Source organism: Caloenas nicobarica, chromosome 11 (genome assembly GCF_036013445.1).
Source record: "Caloenas nicobarica isolate bCalNic1 chromosome 11, bCalNic1.hap1, whole genome shotgun sequence".
Taxonomy (NCBI): domain Eukaryota; kingdom Metazoa; phylum Chordata; class Aves; order Columbiformes; family Columbidae; genus Caloenas; species Caloenas nicobarica.
The window spans coordinates 20,127,080-20,146,550 of record NC_088255.1 but is presented as its reverse complement, the minus strand read 5'-3'; the positions used below and the strand labels follow the sequence as shown (position 1 = coordinate 20,146,550).

The window sequence follows — 19,471 nt, the reverse complement described above, 5'->3', positions numbered from 1 at the left end:
CAGGCCAGTGGAGCAAAATAGCAAAGTGCCCAGTTCATCGCGCTGTTGATTCAATCTTCTAAACACAAGAAGAATAATCCCCAGTGCAGTTTTCTGAAACAGGCTGATAAGATCCGTCTGAATCAGCCAGATCACTCGGCAGTCGCTGGGGCCGTCTGAGGCCGTGGGGACGTCTTCTGTGCACATTAAATTTCTGAACGGGAACAAAATGAAAGACAGAACGAACTTGAAATTGTCATCTGAAGAGGTTCTGACCTCCCATCCTCTTTTCGGTTCTTCCCAGACATTAAATGCCGTGCTGGGGGAGGAGGAGGGAGGACAACATCCCTAATTTCTTCTTTCTGCTGGTACCCCTTGGGTCTGAGCAGCATCTCGAGGCGGCTGCCGTCCTGACGCTTCTCCGTCGTGTCCCCATCTGAGAGGCTGTTGCTTCGTTGTTGCCCTTGGCCAACTCTCAAAGTGACTTCCAGTACCCTGCGCTCAATTCACCCGTTTAACGGCTGTTTTGCTGAAAGCTTGTAAAGTTTAGTAGTTAATATACCTCAGCGCACCAGCTTTTAGAGATCCGATAAATTGATTGGTGATTTGGTGAACTCACAGAACATCTATAATAGGGTAAGTAAAATGTGTTAGATGTCAGCGCTGCCTCTCTGCTCTCCCTGCAGTGGATGTGCTCTCTCTTCGATATATGGTGACTGATGGACAGTACATTACATCAAATTACAAGCAGCCTCTACGCAAACAGCAACCGTTTGCTTTGCCTTCAGTCTGCCTGATTAGCGTAGGAATGCGTTTGCAATCTCTGTGCTGAAGGTCGGAGCCTTACGGTGATTTCGTTTCCCTGGCATCTCGAGTACCTTTGCAAAGGGAAAGAACGATGCTTATGGGCCTCTTCATCTTGGAGGAATCCATCCTCGGGCTCGGCTTGTGAAATAAATGTGGCAACGTGTGGTTTGAACTTCGTCCTAACACTGAATTTAGCAGCTGAATTTAGCTAACAATCTGGTATCTGGTCTCATCAGTGTATCACTAGGAAGACTTGTTAAAGGCAGAACAAAAAGACCTCGAATGTGATCTTGTCTCTTTGTTAGAACTCAACACTGGAGTATTTGTCAAGTCTAGTCCAAAAAGAGCAAAACAAGGGGTGCTTTTGTCTTACTTTAGAGAGCTTTTGCCATTACCAAATATTTCTGATACTCTCCTTTGCCTTTTTTTTTTTTAACTCAATTTTCCCTTCATTTCATTCATTTTCTTACTGCCTAATAGCTTAAATTTGTTTTCTCCCTCTTTGTGCTGTTTATATGCAGAATGGTATTTCTGAATGTGCATATCTACAGGTAGCACCGTTCCCAGTAAAACCAGTGCTACTTTTCCAGTGGAAAGCAGCACTCACATGCACATACACATGTCCACGTATGTGCACACACACGCTGTGTCTCTCACCTGTTTTTACTGCCATGTATTTCTACCTTTGCAGCAACTACATTAAGCTGCTGCAATAAATACCGCTGCTGCCTCTTATTTCTGTGTAACTCGCCAACCCGTGTACAATTAATTTTTGGCCCTGTTATTGCAGTATTGGCTATTTTATGAAACTGCCGAGAGTTAGCACAGCGAATTGATTAAATATGTTCCAGACCTTAGGCTGGAGTCTGTGTGTCTGCTGGGATTTGGATGATTGAAGCTTGCGCTTCTCTCGGGATATTCCAGATTTAGGCTTAGCCTTGGAAATTGTTTCAGGTAGACTAAACTTCCCTCTGTGTGTGGAACTCACTTGCATAAGAACCTGATTTTGGGGAATCTGAGGTTTCTATTTCAGCCCACAGCGGTCCTGCCGAAAAAAGGCATCGTTGTTGTGACTTAAAAATAAAGCCAAGGCCTGGGCTTGTTTTGAAAAGGTCCTTAAAAATGACGGCTTTCCCCTTAAAGAATGTGCTGTCATGATGTTAATGGAAAATATGGCAAACAATTACTCTGTAAATTGGGCAGACTCCACAGAACATCTCGATTTGCGCTGAATTAAGTAGTCCAGAGATCAAACTTTAAAAAGGGACTCCTCTGTATTTACAGCAGCCGTACCTTCCGAAGTGCCTGTGCTCAGTAGTTTACTGGGGGTGTGTTAAATATGTGTTTCGTGACAGCCCAGCGCCACTTCTCTGAAGGTTTTTCCCCATCTGCCAGTCATTTTAAAGAAACATAAATAAAAGAGCTATTCCAATTTCTTGAACATATAATACGCATTCCCGAGAGACCAGAGTGACTCAGAAGTTGCTTGTAAATAACATGTTTTAATATTAAATATATGTGCACTGTCAGGCTTGCCGTGAGGTCTTGAGCTGCCGCAAATGGTATTTGCTTCGTCTTTCACAGACTCTCCTGATCCCAGGATGATGAGTGGTGGTTTGTGTTTGGCATTTCCCCTCCCCTTATTTTTATTTTTTTCTTTTTGTTTTGTTTTTGCTTGGTTTTGGGGTTAGCTGGTGGTTTGGCTCTATATTCTGCTGCACCAGGAATGATCCCAGTGGTAGTTCACCATTAAACACCTGGACTCAAATGAGGATGACCTGACCCACTCATTCCCAGTCCAGCCCCATTGTAAGTAAATACGAAATGATGGCTGAATCTGTGTTTTGTCTTAAAAATAATAAACATACAGTGGAGTAGCCATCAGACAGAGGACAGCAACAGCAAGGAACGGCCGAGAGGCCATTTCATCGGTGTCGTCCTCCCTGGGCCACAGGGGAATGAGAGACGGGAGAAGGAAACGCAGGAGCTGAGCTAAAACCCTAAACCTCTGATTTGAGAAGACTTGTAATAACCAGGTTATTTTAAGAGAAGAGCTAGCTTTTCTTTTCCTTCCCAATTATTGCATTTCGGGTCTTTTCGTGAGGGGGGAAAAAAAAGGCTGAATTCCTTCTCTTGCCTTTTCTCTCCTCATTCTTCTGAACAGAAGCCAAATATTTGCTTGTGTAATTTCAAGCTGCAAGGATGCTGTGAACTTTCATGCCCAGGTCAATCGAGGAGCGCCTGGATTATTTTTTTTTCTTCCCCCTAGAGATGTCTTATGATGTATTGGATGGTACACAGGAATCACCTGATTTACCCTGACATGCAGCAAGCCTGGAACTGGCTGGACTGTGGTTCTGGAAACAGAGAAGACGACTCATGTGGGTGTGTAAAAACGCTGCCTGCTGTGCCCGCCTGGGCATGCAGGTGAAGTTTTAAACTTCATTTTTCATAATAGCTACGCATACCACAAAACTTCCTTTGGCTGTTTAGGGGATTAAGTGTAGTATGTGAGACCTTTCACCTTTAAGGCATTTGTTGAGAGACAGTTTCTGTTAGCAGCAGCGAAAAGCCATTAATTCCCAAGGGCTAATTCCCAAGCATTAATTCCCATTCATTCCTGTGGCACTCGAGTAATAACTCCAGTTAGAGGTGAGGGTTTGCAGGAAGAACAAAAAAAGAGAAAAATAATTGTCGATTGCTATGGTAGGCAAATGGTGTCACGGTGAGGAACACTGAGTTTGTCCTTGCTGGTTGGAAACAGGACAAGTTACGAGTTTGTTGTGTGTTCACTTGTTCTGTACAGAGAGGATTTGCTCCAAGTCTGCAGCGTTTGTGGTGGTTGTTTCTTTTTCCCGTCCTGCTGGTCCCCAGGAAAACTTAAGTTCTGTCCCTTCTTTACATTCCTATTGTCTGATTTCTGAGCCCAAGCTGTCCCCAGTTGAAGGACTACGATGTTTTATTTGGTCTTGTCCGGTAGATATAGGTGAAAAACTGGTATTTTTTTCATGAGCCTGAAAAATCCACTTCAAACACTGTTTCCCAAGCCTTGTTGCAACATTTATCAGCTATGGCAACAAACCCCAGATAATCACGGATGCTCATACCAAAATATCTCTTTTGGAGCTTTAAGCCTGCTTTTATTTCTTCCTTGTTTAGTCCCAAAGTCAAGGCTTGTTGTGTTTGCATGTTGTGCCCCTTGCTGTTCGAGACGGCATTTAGAGATGAAATCCTGACAGGTGATTTTGTCTGCAGGTGTATGGTACACCGGACGTGTGATGTTCTTCCATTTATGTTCCCAAGATGCCTCGGCAGCAAGGTTTTGTGAGATTTTTCTGGTTTAATGTTAATAATTATTCCTGTTATTCCGTGATGGGCTAAAAGTGAGAAATCCCTTGCTCCTGTTCCTCCACGTGGATCCTGTAATGAAAGTGCGATACTGATCTGCTGGTGACCAAATGGTGTTGATGGCCACGGGTGACACCGTGCGCCGGGGTTGTGACAGTCGTTGGGCTTGTCTCTGCCGGAGCAGGGGAACCAAGTATTTGTGCGGCTGCCTCTGCTCTCGCTGGGTCTTTGATTTTTCTTCTTAATATTTACGTCTCAATGGCCCAGCTGTGCAAATGCCCCTCTCCACCTGCCTGGAGGTCTGTGGTCCTTCTGGGCTCATCTTTGGAGGCTTCACCAGCCCTTTGCCAGCTACAGAAATATCTTTTTGATGCCTTGTCCACTTCAGAGGAGGCAAAACAGCTCAGTTAAAAACCATCTGAAAGAGGAGATCACTAAAAGCAGAGAGAATGAGACTGTCAAATGACGGAAAGGAAATTGCTTACAAATATTTTCTGATTTCTTTCTCATCCCTTTTACCGTCCCTTCTCCTTTGTCCTTCTTGGCTTTTTTATCTTAAGATAAACATCGTATTTATTTTGTGTTAGCTGTGTGGAGAATTTCAATCCATTTGGAACAGCAAAATAAATACAAAAAAACACCGGTGTTCTTTTCTCTGGAATAACCGATGCCTTGCAGGGACAATTGGAGTCTATGTGACAGTGGTATTGCAAAGGCAGACCAAAGGAATCTGCGTTAATCCATTTTATTTTTCTTGTTATCAGTGCTCAGTTTTATATTTTACTTTCCTTTTTGGGTAATAATCAATATTTCTTGGTAGAAATAGCCTAATAACTTTTTTTGACTGGCTGTAAAATAAATATACTGTTGCTTTATAATGTCTGTTCAAGTATTGCTAATAAAGGGGAGGGACATCACATTATCCTTGTAAAACCGCTTTTGAGCTGTGGAGCTAGGAAGTTTTTCCAGGTATTCATTAACAGAGGTTTCTGGCTCACTGGAAGATAAGTGAATACTGTCCCCATTTAAAAAGTGAGACCCTAATGCTTAAGGTTATTATTTTCTATAATAGCTTTTGTTACTTTTTGGTTGTCCGGGTATGGTGTATTTCTTCAGGTGTGCTGATTACCCATAACTTGAGCTTGAAGTTTGGAATAATGAGCTCCTGAGCATCTCCACATCCACTTCAGAAAGTCCGGATTTGTCTGTGTCATTAACTGGGTACGGTGACCTGTAAATCCTTAGCGGCCTTTTGGGCTGTAATCATTAAACCGGCCTCTCCTCCAGGATAAAATGGGAAGAGAAGCCGCAAGCGTAGTGAAGAGAACCCGGACTGAAAATACAAATATCTTCAGAAAATGCTCTGGGAGTAGTAATAATAATACAGAAAAAGTACAGTGGCAAAATAAACTGCTGCTGATCTAATTTTTCTTCCTCTCCCAAGTTTGCCTCTAGTATGGCAGTTTTTCTCCCTTCAATAAATAAATGCAAAGATGAGAATTGCTGCCAAAAACTGTCACATTTCTGGAACTTTCAGCCCCTGATTATTCACATTAAGCCTTCCCCCCCCCAGCAGTACAGTATTCTGAACGTGTACACCCACCATTCTGTCAGATCTGTGCAGCCTGCGTCTGGTTCATCTTCTGTGTCTTTGATGTGCTCCGTAACGCAGGCAAAGAGGGGTCTGATAGTCTCTCTAAAAAAACCTGGCAGTTTGTGTGACAATCTGTCCGCGAATCCACGGGCTCCTTGTCAACCAAATGAGCCTTTGAATATCAGAGGTTTTTGGGAACGGTGCTCGCAGCACTGCATATGCGCCAAGGGGAGAGGACAACAGGCTGCCTCGGAACCCGGGAGATGTGTCTGCGTTTCCCTTCATCATTCCAGGGACATCTCATCATTGCTTGTTGGCTGGTTCTCAGCCCTGCACATGTCGAGGTTATTTAGCAAAGCTTGATTTACTGGAAACTGCACGTGAAGAATAATTCGCAGTTGGGGGTAGAGAAAGAACCCTGGGAGGGGGTGGAACTTGCAGGCTTGGGTGTACTTGTGTTTTTTTACTGTGTTTTTGTTTGTTTGTTTTCTTACAGTGACACTCTTCCCTGCAGTTCCCTTTCCCCATGCAAGTGCATGGATGTGATGCATTTTCTTCCAGTTCTCTTGCCCATCCTGCTGCTCTGGGTCCCTCGTGTTCTGGATTCCTCTGGGAATCCAGTGAATTCCATTCCTTAGCTACCTGTTGTGGAAAAGGATGAGGTCACGAATATGATTTAGGGTTTAAAATTGAGACAGGAACTGTGAAGTGGGCCGGTTTCCTGCAGTTTATAAATGGGGCTTCGGGATATTCTCAGCAGAGAAAGCAGTTTTAGCTGCAGCGTGGCTGTCCAAGGGGGTGGGAGTTCTGTCGGAGGCTCTGTCAAATATCAGCTTTGGCATGATGGCATCAAACCTTAGATATAACGTTCTTCCCTTCCCAAAATAAGCTCCTGTGATGGGCCTGACAAGGGAATGTACTTAGGATCTTTTTTAGTGTGTGACAAGTACTTGATGACTGCTAATCTTTTTTTTTTCTTTTTTCTTTTTCCCTCTGAAGTGTTGGTCAGCCTCCTAGTGAAACTCTCAGCTACCTACCTTGGCACCTTCCATATTCTGGCAATTCCCTCTTCCCCCCTGGTCCCCTTCCCTTAGCACCGATTCTCTGCACGCCCGTCACTCTCTCAGGTGATGCCGGTTGTTCCATGCAGGGTCCTGTGACCTTGGTGTCCATCCCGATTGTGTGACAGGTTGCCGACAGGACCCAGGTATCGCTCTGGGATGAGTTGTGCAGCTGCCCAGCCCAGGATCACAGAATCACAGAATGTCCTGAGTTGGAAGGGACCACAAGGATCATCGAGTCCAACTCCTGTCCCTGCACAGGACAACCCCACAGTTCACACTGTGTGTCTGAGGACATCCAAATGCTTCTTGAATATTTCCAGGCCTGAGTCTGTGACACCTCCCTGGGGAGCCTGTTCCAGTGTCCAGCATCCTCTGGGTGAAGAACCTTTTCCTCATGTCCAACCTGACCCTCCCCTGGCACGTCCTCCCGCCATTCCCATGGGATTCAGCGGCATCACTGTGCCCTCGGTGTCACAAACACGACATGACGGTGCAGGTCAGTGGGTTTGGGCTCCTCTGAAGCAGATGCTGAAAACCCTTGATGTTTAATCAATGCCCGGGAAGCCTATTTACCTGGACTTGTCAGGTATAACTGATTTGGGCATTTACCATGAATTCCTCGCCTAAGACTTCTCACTCCTATATTAAACTTCCAGCCAGGAAGAAAGCTCAGCGATACTCACCCACAGCAGTTTTACTGTTAATCTGGGCCTTTCATGTCACTGTCCCTGTCAGAAAGCCTGGGTTGCCTGCTGGCATTTTGTGGCCTTTCTCCTTGAAGATGCTTTTACTTTCCAGAGTTTGTGTTTAAAGAATTACAGATGCTTTATTTGCAGCCTTTCAGAACAATGTGCTTTAAAGCAACCTCATACAAACACAATGTTTAATTTTTTTTTTCTTCCCTTTTTAATCACCTCTGTAGAAGTAATGTTTTTGTCGCTGGCTGTCTTTCTGACTTGAAGATAATCCGAGGCTTTTCTGCATGTTACCTGTGAGGCAGTTGCAGCTCTTTGGAGAAGTTCTCAATACCATCTTTCTGTGGGGTCCCTGTTTCAATTGGGCTCTTCCCAAGGTACCTTCACAGAGCCTGTGATCTCTGTCTGGGTCTGTAAAGCTGTTTTCACCCAGGTGAAGCATCTCGATGTGGGACCTGGTTCTGGGGAATCCTGAGGTGTGTAGCTTTGTTTGATTCACTGTGTGCTTTAGGGGCTGTAGCTTAATCTTTTTGTGCCTGGCTTGTTATCTGCAGGATAAACCTGCCTGTGGTCCTTCCCCCCAGCTCTGCCTCCCTAAAGTTTTGTGAAGATTGGTATTTTCTGGGATTTTATCTTTGAGAATCTGTCTAGATATGCTACAGAATTAACATTTTGCTTTAAACTCAGGGTAATATTGCAGTTGTGAGAAGATCTGTTCAAACAGGAATATACTTCTGCCCATGACTAGTTGAACTTTCCTGTGTTGTTACTGTGGACGTTGCCTTTCTTCTGTTTTCTCTGAATCTTAATCCAAAATTTATGATCTCACAGCCTATTGCCAAAGGAAAGAATAGAATGACACAAATTCAATGCTCTCATTTCATTATTGGTCTCAGCGGGAGGAGTGGATGAACCCACACATGAACAGCAAACAACAGAGCTGTGTTTAGAAGTCGGCTTTGGGTAAAAAACATCTTTTCTCCGTATCAGCAAGCTGTTTGTAGTTGTTTGCATCTTTCCTCTATTATCTTTTGAGAAAAAACATTTAAATTTGCATAAAAGCAGTTTAACCCTTGGCTTCTGTGCTCTCGTGATGTGCTTTATATGCATATTTCTGTTCCTTGTTAATTGGCTGCTATGTGTATGTGCACTGGTGCTTGATAGGAAGGAGAAAATGTAACTGATCTGTTTTATGCTGGCTGATACTGACAAACAGGCTGAGCAGGAGCTCAAGCGGAGAGAGCTCAGGAGGTGAAGAGAACGTGTCCTGAAATTCCCGAACTCCCTGGTTTGGACCAAAGTTGATAGCAGTGATTGATTGTGTAGGCTGATTTTTAGCAGATCCAAAGGGTCATTCTAGTGAAGAGATTGGTCCAGCTCATCTCTCTCTGAAAGAGGGGAGATTCAGGCTGGACATGAGCAAGAAATTGTTGGCCCTGAGGGTGGTGAGAGCCTGGCCCAGGTTGGCCAGAGAGGTGGTGGCTGAACCATCCCTGGAGACATCCCAGGCCAGGCTGGACGGGGCTCTGAGCAACCTGAGCTGGTGCAGATGTCCCTGCTCATGGCAGGGGGGGCACTGGGGAGCTGGGAAGGGCCCTTCAACCCAAACTGTTCTGTGGTTCTATGATTCTGTACCTGCAGGAGAATTGCAAGTAGATGGGGCAATTTTTCAAATATTAATTTGCATTAGATTTCTGAGCGATGAAGATGAGGAACTAGATTTCTGGTGCGTGTGAACTGGCCACGGTGAGGTGTGGAGAGCCTGGGGGCACCGCGGTTCCCTCGGGCCGTGCAGCGGTTCCCGAAGCCTGAAGTTGTTCTGGAGCTCCCTGGTGGCAGCAGCTGTGCCCGCGGCACCTGTATGTTCCTTGTCCCCAAGCGCCTGGGGGCAGGTGACAGTCCTGCTGCTTTATTGAGATAGTGTGAGGTCTTATTTCTGAAAGGAGGGATTTGGATGTCTCTCAGTTGACGTTTGACACATGAGGAGCAACCTCTGCTTTCCTTACCCCTTTCTCTCCCAAATTCGCGGTGTTTCCCAGTCCTGGGGCACACCACGTGTCCCCCCACCACACGCTGCCTCTTGTGCTCGGTTTTGCTGGGAGCCGGTGAGTGCGGACGGCAGGTATCACAGAATCACAGCCTGGCTGGGGTTGAAGGGACCTCTGGAGATCATCCAGTCCAACCCACCTGCTAACGCAGGGTCACCAGAGCAGGTCACACAGGTCGGTGCAGGCAGGTTTCAATGTCTCCAGAGAAGGAGACTCCACAACTTCTCTGGGCAGCCTGGTCCAGGGCTCTGGCACCTCACAGGAAAGAAGTTTCTCCTCATGTTCAGATGGAACCTCCCGTGCTTCAGTCTGTGCCTGTTGCCCCTCACCCTGGCGCTGGGCACCACTGAACAGAGTCCGGTCCATCCTCTGACACCCACCCTGGAGGTATTTATAAAAATTGATGAGATCCCCTCTCAGCTTCTCTTCTCCAGGCTGAACAGCCCCAGCTCTCTGAGTCTCTCCGGAGATGGATCGAAGGAGGCGTCTGTCAGGTGCCAGGCGGGTTGTACCGTCTAATCCCCAGTTGTCATCTGCAGCGTTTGTCAAGGTCTCCGCTGGCTGCCCCGTTTCATCAGAGGTATCACTGCCGTTCATCTAGGCTGGCAGCGTTTCAGCAGCTCTTAATCCTCTTTGTATCTTTAAGCACTGTGACCACCGACAAGCTTCCGTACTCCAAGGTGTCAAAATATCTCAAGATAGCTGTGGTGATGGTGGCTGTGTTTTGGGTTTTTTTTTTTCCTTAATCCAAACACCTTCTGATCTACTGGCCCAGTCTGAACCTGATGGAGAAATCCGTATCCCAGTGTCAGGTTTTTGCTGCTGCTGCTTGATGTTCACACAAAATTTTGCTTAAAATCTGATTAATTTCTAGTTCTTCGTGCTCGTGTTGCTCAGTTTTCTGTTATACGTGTTACTGCAAGTAGCGCGTGTTTCACTGAAGTTGTAAGGAATGTGGTTTAATGTCAATGTGAGAATGAGCTGGCAGGGTTTTCTCTTTATGCTTCAATTACTTTCCCTCCTGAAATAACCCTGAGAACTCAGTCTTCTGCTGTATTGTTTTCTTGCTTTCATTGCTATATGTTGTGGAAAGGGTCTGGGCAGCATAGCGAGGTGTAGTAGTGAGTGCTGGAGTTTCTCTGCTTGTTTGCAGCCAAGGAGGAATGCCGAATTAAAATTATTCCAGATTTAGCTCTGGATTTTAAAACTGGTTCCCTTTGGAAAGGGAATTTTTAGTGCAAGGATGTTTTGGGAAGAGTGGGGAGCAAGGGTATAGCAGCAAATCTGTTGTTGAAGAGCAGCAGGGTAAAGGAAAGTGGTTCTGTTGGTCTTTAGGCTCTAGTTATGTATTTTTATAACTTCTCGGTGTTTCTATTATTTGCTACGAAGCATCGTTTAATAGCAGGGGAAAATCTTTCAAACTAACATTTCTTTGTTTAGTTTGTTTGTCCTCTCTGGAGAGCTCTCTCCCCAGATGACAAAGCTCTCATGTTCTGAAGTTGGCTCCCCTAAGGCTCAGCTTTATTGAGAGAAGTGAAACATTTTAGGTGGTTCATTCATTCTTTCTGTGTCTCTTGTTATTTGAGCCCTTATGGTGTCCTTTGGTCATGTTTTTAAACTTATTTCTGCAACTAAGACTGCCAGGAGCTTTATTTAATAATAGTTGAGATCTCGCTCAACTTTTTCTTTGTGAGCTGCCATTTTATCTCAAGCATCAAATATTGCGAGAGTAAATTAAAAGCAGCACTGACATCTTGTAATTTTGTGTTCAAGGCTCTCACTCCTACTGCGCAACTGAATATTGTTTTATGAAGCTAAAGGACTTCACTAAGACCAGGGGCAGCTCAGAATTTGTTTCAAGTGCAAATTGCCACACCTCGATCCTGCGCAAGAGCCTTTTTGCGTGGACAGCTCTGCTGAAACCGCAGGAAAGCGCAGAGGTGGTTCCTGGCTTGGTTCGTCATTTGCAACCTTATTATAAAGCCCTAGATTTTCGTAGGCCATTGGAACGTTATCCCCTGCCGCAGAGTGGTAGGGTAAAATACTGTAGATGAAGTGCATCTTGCATCTGAAGTCGTATAGCTGAGAATACTTGGAAAATTATTCTCTGGAAGTAGAAGCTTGAAATCACAGAACCTGCTGTGACTGCACCCACGTGTCTGCTCATTGAGCCTGGGTTTAGGACAAAAGTGAACGCGACTTTCCCAAGCTAGGAACAGGCCTAGAGACCAAGAAAAACCTGTTTAACAAGTCTGCTTGTTGAATGAACTCGGGTTTAAGTGGTAAGACTCTGTTTTTCTTGCTTGGGGGAGCATTTAAAGACACTGATTGACAGCATTGGAAATAGTGCTTCATGGGTTTTTAGCGGTTTTGGGGAGGGGAAGGAAGCAGAGAGGTCTGATCTAAAGGCAAGAGGCTCAGTCGCATCACACGCAAAGATGTTTTCTTCTCAGTTTTAAAACTCAGCAGCTTTCATCTTCAGGTTGAATGTCTCCTTTGCCCCTACGTGACCTGCACATCGTGCCGGGGCCTTGTGGTTTCTTTGGGCCTGGGTCTCTCCTCGTTCCCTTGCAGAGATTCCTGCCTCTCTGTTCAGCTTCCCACTTGCCTGCTTTTCATCAGCTTTAAGGTCCAGAGCCATTTCGTACCGTTTCTTTCCCAGCTATTTTTGTCCATGTTTGTAGTTGATGTTTTAGAGATGGGGCTGACCGTAGTACTGGGCAGTTGAACTCTAACACACTGGGCCAGGTTGTGCCACAACCACTTTAATCAACAGTGCAACCAGCAAATGAATCTGTTGGCTATTTTTCCTTTCCTTAGGTGGGTTAAACTCCAACCTCATGCTGGGGCTCATGTACAACATATTTATTCCTGTTTTCCTCTCCCGCTGCTGTTTCACTGTAGAGTGCTGCAGGCTAATAGTATCTGACGGGGCTACTTCCTATTGCCTGAAAAATGTTTAATTTTACTACCTCGCTTTCTCTCTTTCCCACTTTCTCTCATTTTGATCTCTTAAATCCAGTCCCTTTGAGAAATCAGACTATGAAACATGAAAATTGCTTGGGTAGTAATTGGAGAAACGGTGAGACTTACGAAGCCCATGGAGATAACGTTTACATCTACTTATGCGCGTTACTTAATTTTTAATGGCAAATTTAATTAATGAAGCACAGGTCTTGTGGTTTCATGTGTGAATAAGTAACAGCAGGGAGCTGAAAGTCATGAGGTCTGTTTACAGGACAGAGAAAAAGGCTCCATTAAAAACTGAACTTTTCATTATAGGAAGGAGTAAAATAGGTTTAATAGCTTAGAAGTTTGACCATTATGTAACAAGTAAGAAAATGAAAACATTCCTGACAATTTGCTGGCAAAATGCATTTTGAAGTGGTTACTCATCTGTGATTTCTCAGTTTAAGTTTGTCTCCTAGGTCAAAGTTTGGAAAAGCAAAGTCTGTTCTGTGGTTTTTTTATTTCGGTATGTGACATAAATTCAGGCACCAGAGATAAAACACTTAAATATAGCACATTGAAGCCTGGGCTCTGAAAAACTTGTATAAACCTTCCAATTAGCTCAGCTTCACACAACTTCAGTGATCCAGGCAGCTGTTATCCCTTGCTTGCAGATGGAAAACGGTGACTTGCACAAGTGGCAGAACCGCTAATAGAACTTGAGTTATATCTGTCCTTTCCTTTTTCCAACCACCGAACAATATGTGGCGTCTCATCGTGCGCAGGACCACAGCTGCATTCATGGGAAAATAAATGAAGGAGGGCAAGAATAGTATTCTATATAAAATGACCACATTTGGGGAGAGACGAGATAGCAGCCAGAACCGGCCCTAAATGAATAGCTGTTCTCGCTCTCAGTACCATTTTGTCACTTTTTTGATTGATTCTTGCATATTTTCTTCGCGTGCCTTTTCAGACGAAGGGCCTTGCAGATGAGCTTGGAGTGAGGCGATGGCAGCTGTTTCGGTGTAAAGTCCAGAGGCTTTGCCCAAAGCAGCTTTATCAGCAGTTTAGCGACACGAGACCTCTTTGGTGCTTTGGGGGGGCTGGTAAGTGCAGCCGAGAGGAGGAATTTATCCTCCACCTTCAGCAGCTGAGCAGCTGCGAACTAAAACTCCGTGCAAGCTCAGGAGAATTTAATGCAAACCTCTTAAGCCCTGCAGCAAGACACTCCAGCCCCTGTTTGGCGGTGACTTAACTGGTACCTGATCTGCCTCCCTGCCTTGTTGAAAGGGAAACAGGCTGCGTAATTTTCTTTTAAAGGGTAAGTCACAGAAGTAGAGGTGCTGAAATGCAAAATGGATTTTCCAGTGCTGGCAGCCAATTTTGATACTTGCACGTCAGGAACTCACAAGATCCTTCACAGCAATGAATTGAAACAAAAAAGAGAACAAAACACAAAATAACTCGATGCTTGAGACACCTTGTTTTTGTGGTTACATGGAATAATCAAAGCTGAGGGTTGGTTGTTAGTGACCTTTTCCCCTTCGTTCCCTTCACAAAGGTGAACCGTGGAATGGAGGACATTTTGTGGCCTCGATGCATTTTGCCGAAAAGAAAAAAATCAACTTTTAAGCATTTTTTGTGTTCCTTGAACTGAATATGCTGTTTGCTGTTGGAAATCTTTATTAATTATAGAATATAACTTTGTGACAGGATAAGATCTGAGATGCCTTTAATTTTTAGACTTGAGCATTGTGTTCTTTATTTCAGAATGCATTATATTCTTTGTTTCAGAATGCAGAGATCTACAAGCTGACATCCGAGCAGTACCAGGACGCGGCCTCCAAAGCGGAGCAGTGGATAAAGTGAGGAGCTATTTTTGTTCTTTTTGGCGTTTCCAGTTACATTTCATAAGTCTCCGTGTGTAGCCTCTGGATATTCCCATAAACAGAGTGCGATGTTATCTCCTGTCAGGTATTTAGGGGGCTGAGCAATTGTAAGCGAATACCCACTGTGCCAAGCTCGACAGAATTTAGTATCAAGTTATTAGATCTTACAAGGGAGAATGAGAGAGAAGACATGGTCTTGGAAAATTCACATTAAATGGGAATATTTACTAGGATTTTCCAAATGGCAATGGAGCTTGTTGAATCTGTTCAACCTTTGACCCAGCATATTTAACCTACGCATCCGGGTGAGCGCATGTGCGTAGGGAGAATGGCACCTCTTCCAAAGATTTCATTGTCCAGGGAAGAAAAAGGTAAACAGCCTAAATCTTAGCCTTGTACATTTCAATCAAAACAGTTGTAATTATCATGAATGTTTTCTTAGAACAGGTGCAGTGATTTTTCTGACATTTTTGTTGCCCTTGGCGCAATTAGCAGACCTTTACCGTTGTCTTTTTACCATGAGCATATTTAGTGTCTAAATTCCATTTGTATTTGCCAGTAGTGTTATATAGCTTATTGTTCCACATGCACTAACAGCTGTCCAAGAAAAAATATTTTCTATAATTCTTTAATATTAATGAGTCCAAAGCAATTACGCTGTCAAGAGCAGCACTCGGATCTCAGTTGGGTAAACAGTTGGCCAACATGCAGTAAACTGGAGTAGCAACATATGTAGTCCAGTTGGGTCCAGTCCAGACTGTACGATACTTAATTGCATAAATAGATAATATAGTAGTGATGGAATATGATAGTGGAGTGTGCAGTATATTGTGCTGTCTTTATTTAAAATTATGTTTGACTGCCAAAGCATCACATAACCTGTTGTAATTTCATATTTTTGTTTGGACAGTCAAGCAATAAGTTGCTAAAAAAGCCAAAAGAAGGCAACTAACACATTGCGTGCATTTTCATGAGGTTTTCCATAGTAGCATTCTAAATTCTGGTTTTAAATATCATTTAAAATATTCATAGGACATAAAGTTCTAACAGTCTTTGATCAGTTCAGTCTTTTCTTCAATTTGCTTTGCAGATGTGTGATCAGTTTTTGGGAACACGTGTGAAAATAATTTATCCTTGTGACTTTGTAAAGGGAGAGATTGGGACCTTGGGTGATGTTCTTTACTTGCTATTACAGACTGTAGCTTATTTTTTTTGTAGTAGTCTGAAGTTTGCTTCCTGAGGTTTCAGTTTCATTTGGTCTCTTCTGTTTCTTGTGGAGTTAAATGAGGCAACGCAGGGAACTCAGGAACGCGGCCATTTCTCATAAAGGTTAGTGGCCAAGACTGACACAAATGCTAATGACTTCTTTCTTTCAAGATTTGGAAATTGTGTTTATGGTCTCTCAGGGGTGCCTTCCCCTTTTCTTTGGGCCTTTATCATGTGCCAGTCCCCAGTCTTGTCACACAAGCCCTTCTATTTGAAGGGTGTATGAACCTGAGCCATCAGAAAGGCGCAGATTCCAGAGGCTGGCTGTGCAGCCAGGAGAGACACCTGCCCCAATGTCAATTTTGTCTGAAAAGATAATGTGACTGGGGGTGTCTTGAGAAGGGACAGCGTTTGGCACTAGTGAAACTCAGGAAGAAGGGGAACATCATACGTTCTTCATAGTAGAAATTGCCAGCAATAGCCAGGGTTGCACTGGGCTGCGTGTTGAAGTGCACGATCCGGGATTGATAATGCCCTTTGATAATTGTACGTGAGGGAAGAATCATTGCGTTGCCCCGCCAGCCTGAAGCGTACACCTCTCGTACAGCGGTATGCAGTGATCCTTCCCAGGATGGTTTTATGGTGTATAACATGCCATACAAACACTCTCAAAGAGCACACGTGCCTCAAGTGAACGTCGTGATAAGGCTGGGATAGGGTCAGGGAAATTTCTGTTGTACGTTGGCGTTCAGGCTTAATTGGCAGGACTTGAAGTCTGCGTGTTGTGAGGTCCTCTTGTTAGGTGTTGGACATTCAAGTCTTTCTACGGGCTGTTTATGGTAATAAATTACAAGATCCTGTGGCTTCAGTGGAAAGAACACTTTGCTCATCTTGTTTTGCGCTTTCATATTAGACACACAAACACAGTCAGTGCTAAGGTAGGTAAGACTGATTCATGCAGATCTAGTAGCTTGGTTGGCAGGAATAAACTGACACTCCATCAAAATCACATGAACTGGAATATAGCCCAAGTATGAATGAAGCGCAGCTCTGCCTGTTTGCAGTGCTGGACTACGACAGCTCCTGTAAGGAAAGGGACCCAGCAGTGGGGCTTTCTCCATCTGCAGAGGAGAGTGCATCTCCTGCTCAAAGTGTCTCCTCGCTGGCTTATATCATCCCTGTTTCACTGAAGCCTTTGACCTGCCCTGGCACTTGTGCCTTGCGAGACCAAGCGATCCAGTCTTTGTTGTCTTCTGCCATTGTACATCATCAGAGCTGATGGAAGGAGAGGGGAATAGACCTGGGGCTGTTTCCACAGCGAGTGCCCTGGTTTCTGGCATCTGTGCTAAAGCAAGGATAAGAAATATGTGAAACAAAACCCCAGTGTTTTCTTGAGATTTGTTGACTTTTGTAATTCCATTATCAACACCTACAGCTCTGCACAAGTGGTCAAGTGTTCCACAGACTATTTCCTCTCCTTAGCGACTACCAAGTGTTACAAGATTGAGGAATATTGTGCAAGCTTTCCACCAGCAACCCTTCACAGCACACCTGCGAGGTGGGCAGGTAAACCTTCCTACCTCCCTTTGTATGGAAACAGAAGTGAAGTACTTAGTCCTGAACTTCATGTGAAATCACTGACAGAGTTGTGAGCTCTCGGTTTCTACTTCAAGGTAGGACGCGAGGCTTGATTCCTGCGTGGCCTCACTTGTGCAATGGACTTTGTTCCTCATCTCTTCACCCGAACCCAGCCTGATCCTGTCTCTACATTCCTCCTACCACAGCGTCTCCTCCTCCCTTGTTCTAGCTCTGGCCAACCTGGTTCTTTCTCCCAGAAGCAGATCCTAGCAACAAGAAACTGCCGAGCGCAGTTTTCAGCACCTTAAGCAACTTGCCCTTGTTGCTTACATGCTCTGGTGAATTGGACAGTTGCCACGGACATATTGTCTCCATGATGTTATTATAATCGGCGCATTATTATTTTTCTCTTTTGTTAACCAACAAAAGTCTGGAGACCTAGAACTTTTTCCCCCACCTTCTTTCCCTGTTGAGCAAACTGTGCACATCAGTAACCACCCACAAAGGAAGCCGCGTGTAAATAAAAAGCCAGTGCTCCCTGCCTTTCCCTTCGTTCCACATCCTTTTCTCAGTGTTCATAGAGCCATGACTCAGACTGGGTTTAGAGAAGACAACTTGCTAATCCCCTCCCCGCTACAGAGAATAAAATGGCATTTCATTCCAAGCTCTATTAATGCGCTCGCTCCAGGGATAAAGCAGCACTCCCAAAAGGCAATGGCCAAATTTATTTTTTTTCTGTTGCGTTGTCTTTGTCTTCTTTTGAGTGTTACATTTAGATTAGCTTCTGAGGATTAAATGTTATTACAGTCCTTGAATCTGTTAAGGGGAAGGAAAAAAACATCAGTAAAGAGGTTATGGCTTAGTGCAGGCACTCTAGATTTATCCTCAAAATGCTAGTTTTTTTCAAAAATTGGATTTATTTTCTTTTGTGAAGGTTGTCTTATCACATTTTTATTTTATTTTTGTAGTTGTTAAATTTGGATGCAAGAATTGGTATGGGGGAGGGTGTGACTCTCTCTAAAAGGTAAAGCTGCAGGAGTGGGGTGAGGGGATTAGGAAGCTGTTAAAAGATAAAATTGTTCTGAAGTAGAGTTTCCCTCCGAGATCTCCTTATACTTCGCAGAACTGTTTCTGAAGCCGCTTACCGATGGCTGCGTTGCGTTGCATATTATGCTGAGAGGACCCTGAGAAGCGCGTAAAGAACATCAGTATCTTATCCCGATAGAGATGAGCCTTGAATCCAAGGCAGCTTTCCAATGGAGAAGCCACCAGAGGGATTTACTCCCTATGGGATTAAGAGTTCTGTTTAATGGTCCTAAGATCTTTAAACTTAATGGACATGAGTATTTAAGGTGATTATGTTGGAGCAACTGGTGAGTAGTGAGTATCGTCTTGGGCTGCACATGGAGTAGGGAACCACACGGATTCTGTGGGGCTGGGAGAATAAAGTCCATAGATGGACAGTTTGCTGGGAACTGGCTCGATTTCAGTACTGGTGGAAATGAAGGTTTTCTTGAATTGCACAAAATTTCATCAGGCTGATGGCCTCTCAATTAAAATGGCAACGCTAACCAGAATCTAGAGGAACTGCCTTTTCTTTTCCTCTTTCTTGTTTATGTAGTTCTGGAAAGTTTATAAGACAGTTATGTGGTGATACTTGAGTTTATTAATCTTGAAATCTACTACAAGGCCTCAGGTATTTCGACGAGGGGCTGTACCCAGGAGTCAAGCTCGGAAATAGTTATTATGTGGACGGTCGCGAAGCCCGAGGAGAAGAAGGGTAAAGACATCATAGTTTTCAAACAAAATTGCTCTGGGATTTCTCTTGTCATTAGATTAGATAAATGATTAATTCAGTGTTGAAATTAAGAGCCTCTGCAATAGGGATTTCAGAGTTTTCAGGAATAAAAGACTGATGAGTGCTTGGAGCTCATCCCCAGCCTTATTTCAGTATAGTACTTTTGAGCCCTGCAATGGTGATACTTTCACAAAAAAATGCTTTGGCTCCATCCCAGTCCTGTTCTTCCCTCGGTGCTTGGTTTGTGTTAGTTGGAACTTCTGTCTGCGCTGAGTCTGTTTCATGTAATCCTTAAATAAAGAGATGAGTTATTAGTCAAAGCTTTGCTGTTTCTCACATTTATAAAGTTGCTCTTACTTTGGAAATGAAAAATTGAAATTGAAATTGGAATCTTGGTTATAAGGCATGAGTTTCCCAGTTATTTCAAAGGAGGCTAAAAGAGTAGATGGGTCAATTTTGACTTTGTGTCATTTTACGTGGTGTGAATTCTACTGACAGAAAAACTTTCGGATC

At 44.1% G+C, this 19,471-nt stretch overlaps 1 protein-coding gene across 2 annotated transcripts in view; it reads left to right on the top strand.

Annotated features, from left to right (window-relative positions):
• CHCHD6 (coiled-coil-helix-coiled-coil-helix domain containing 6) overlaps positions 1-19,471 on the top strand; it is a 112,047-nt gene that overhangs the window by 44,645 nt on the left and 47,931 nt on the right. For both annotated transcript variants that reach the window (XM_065642622.1, XM_065642621.1), the window contains one exon: positions 14,282-14,352. In XM_065642622.1, coding sequence (XP_065498694.1) covers positions 14,282-14,352 — 71 coding nt within the window. The remainder of the gene's footprint in view (positions 1-14,281; positions 14,353-19,471) is intronic.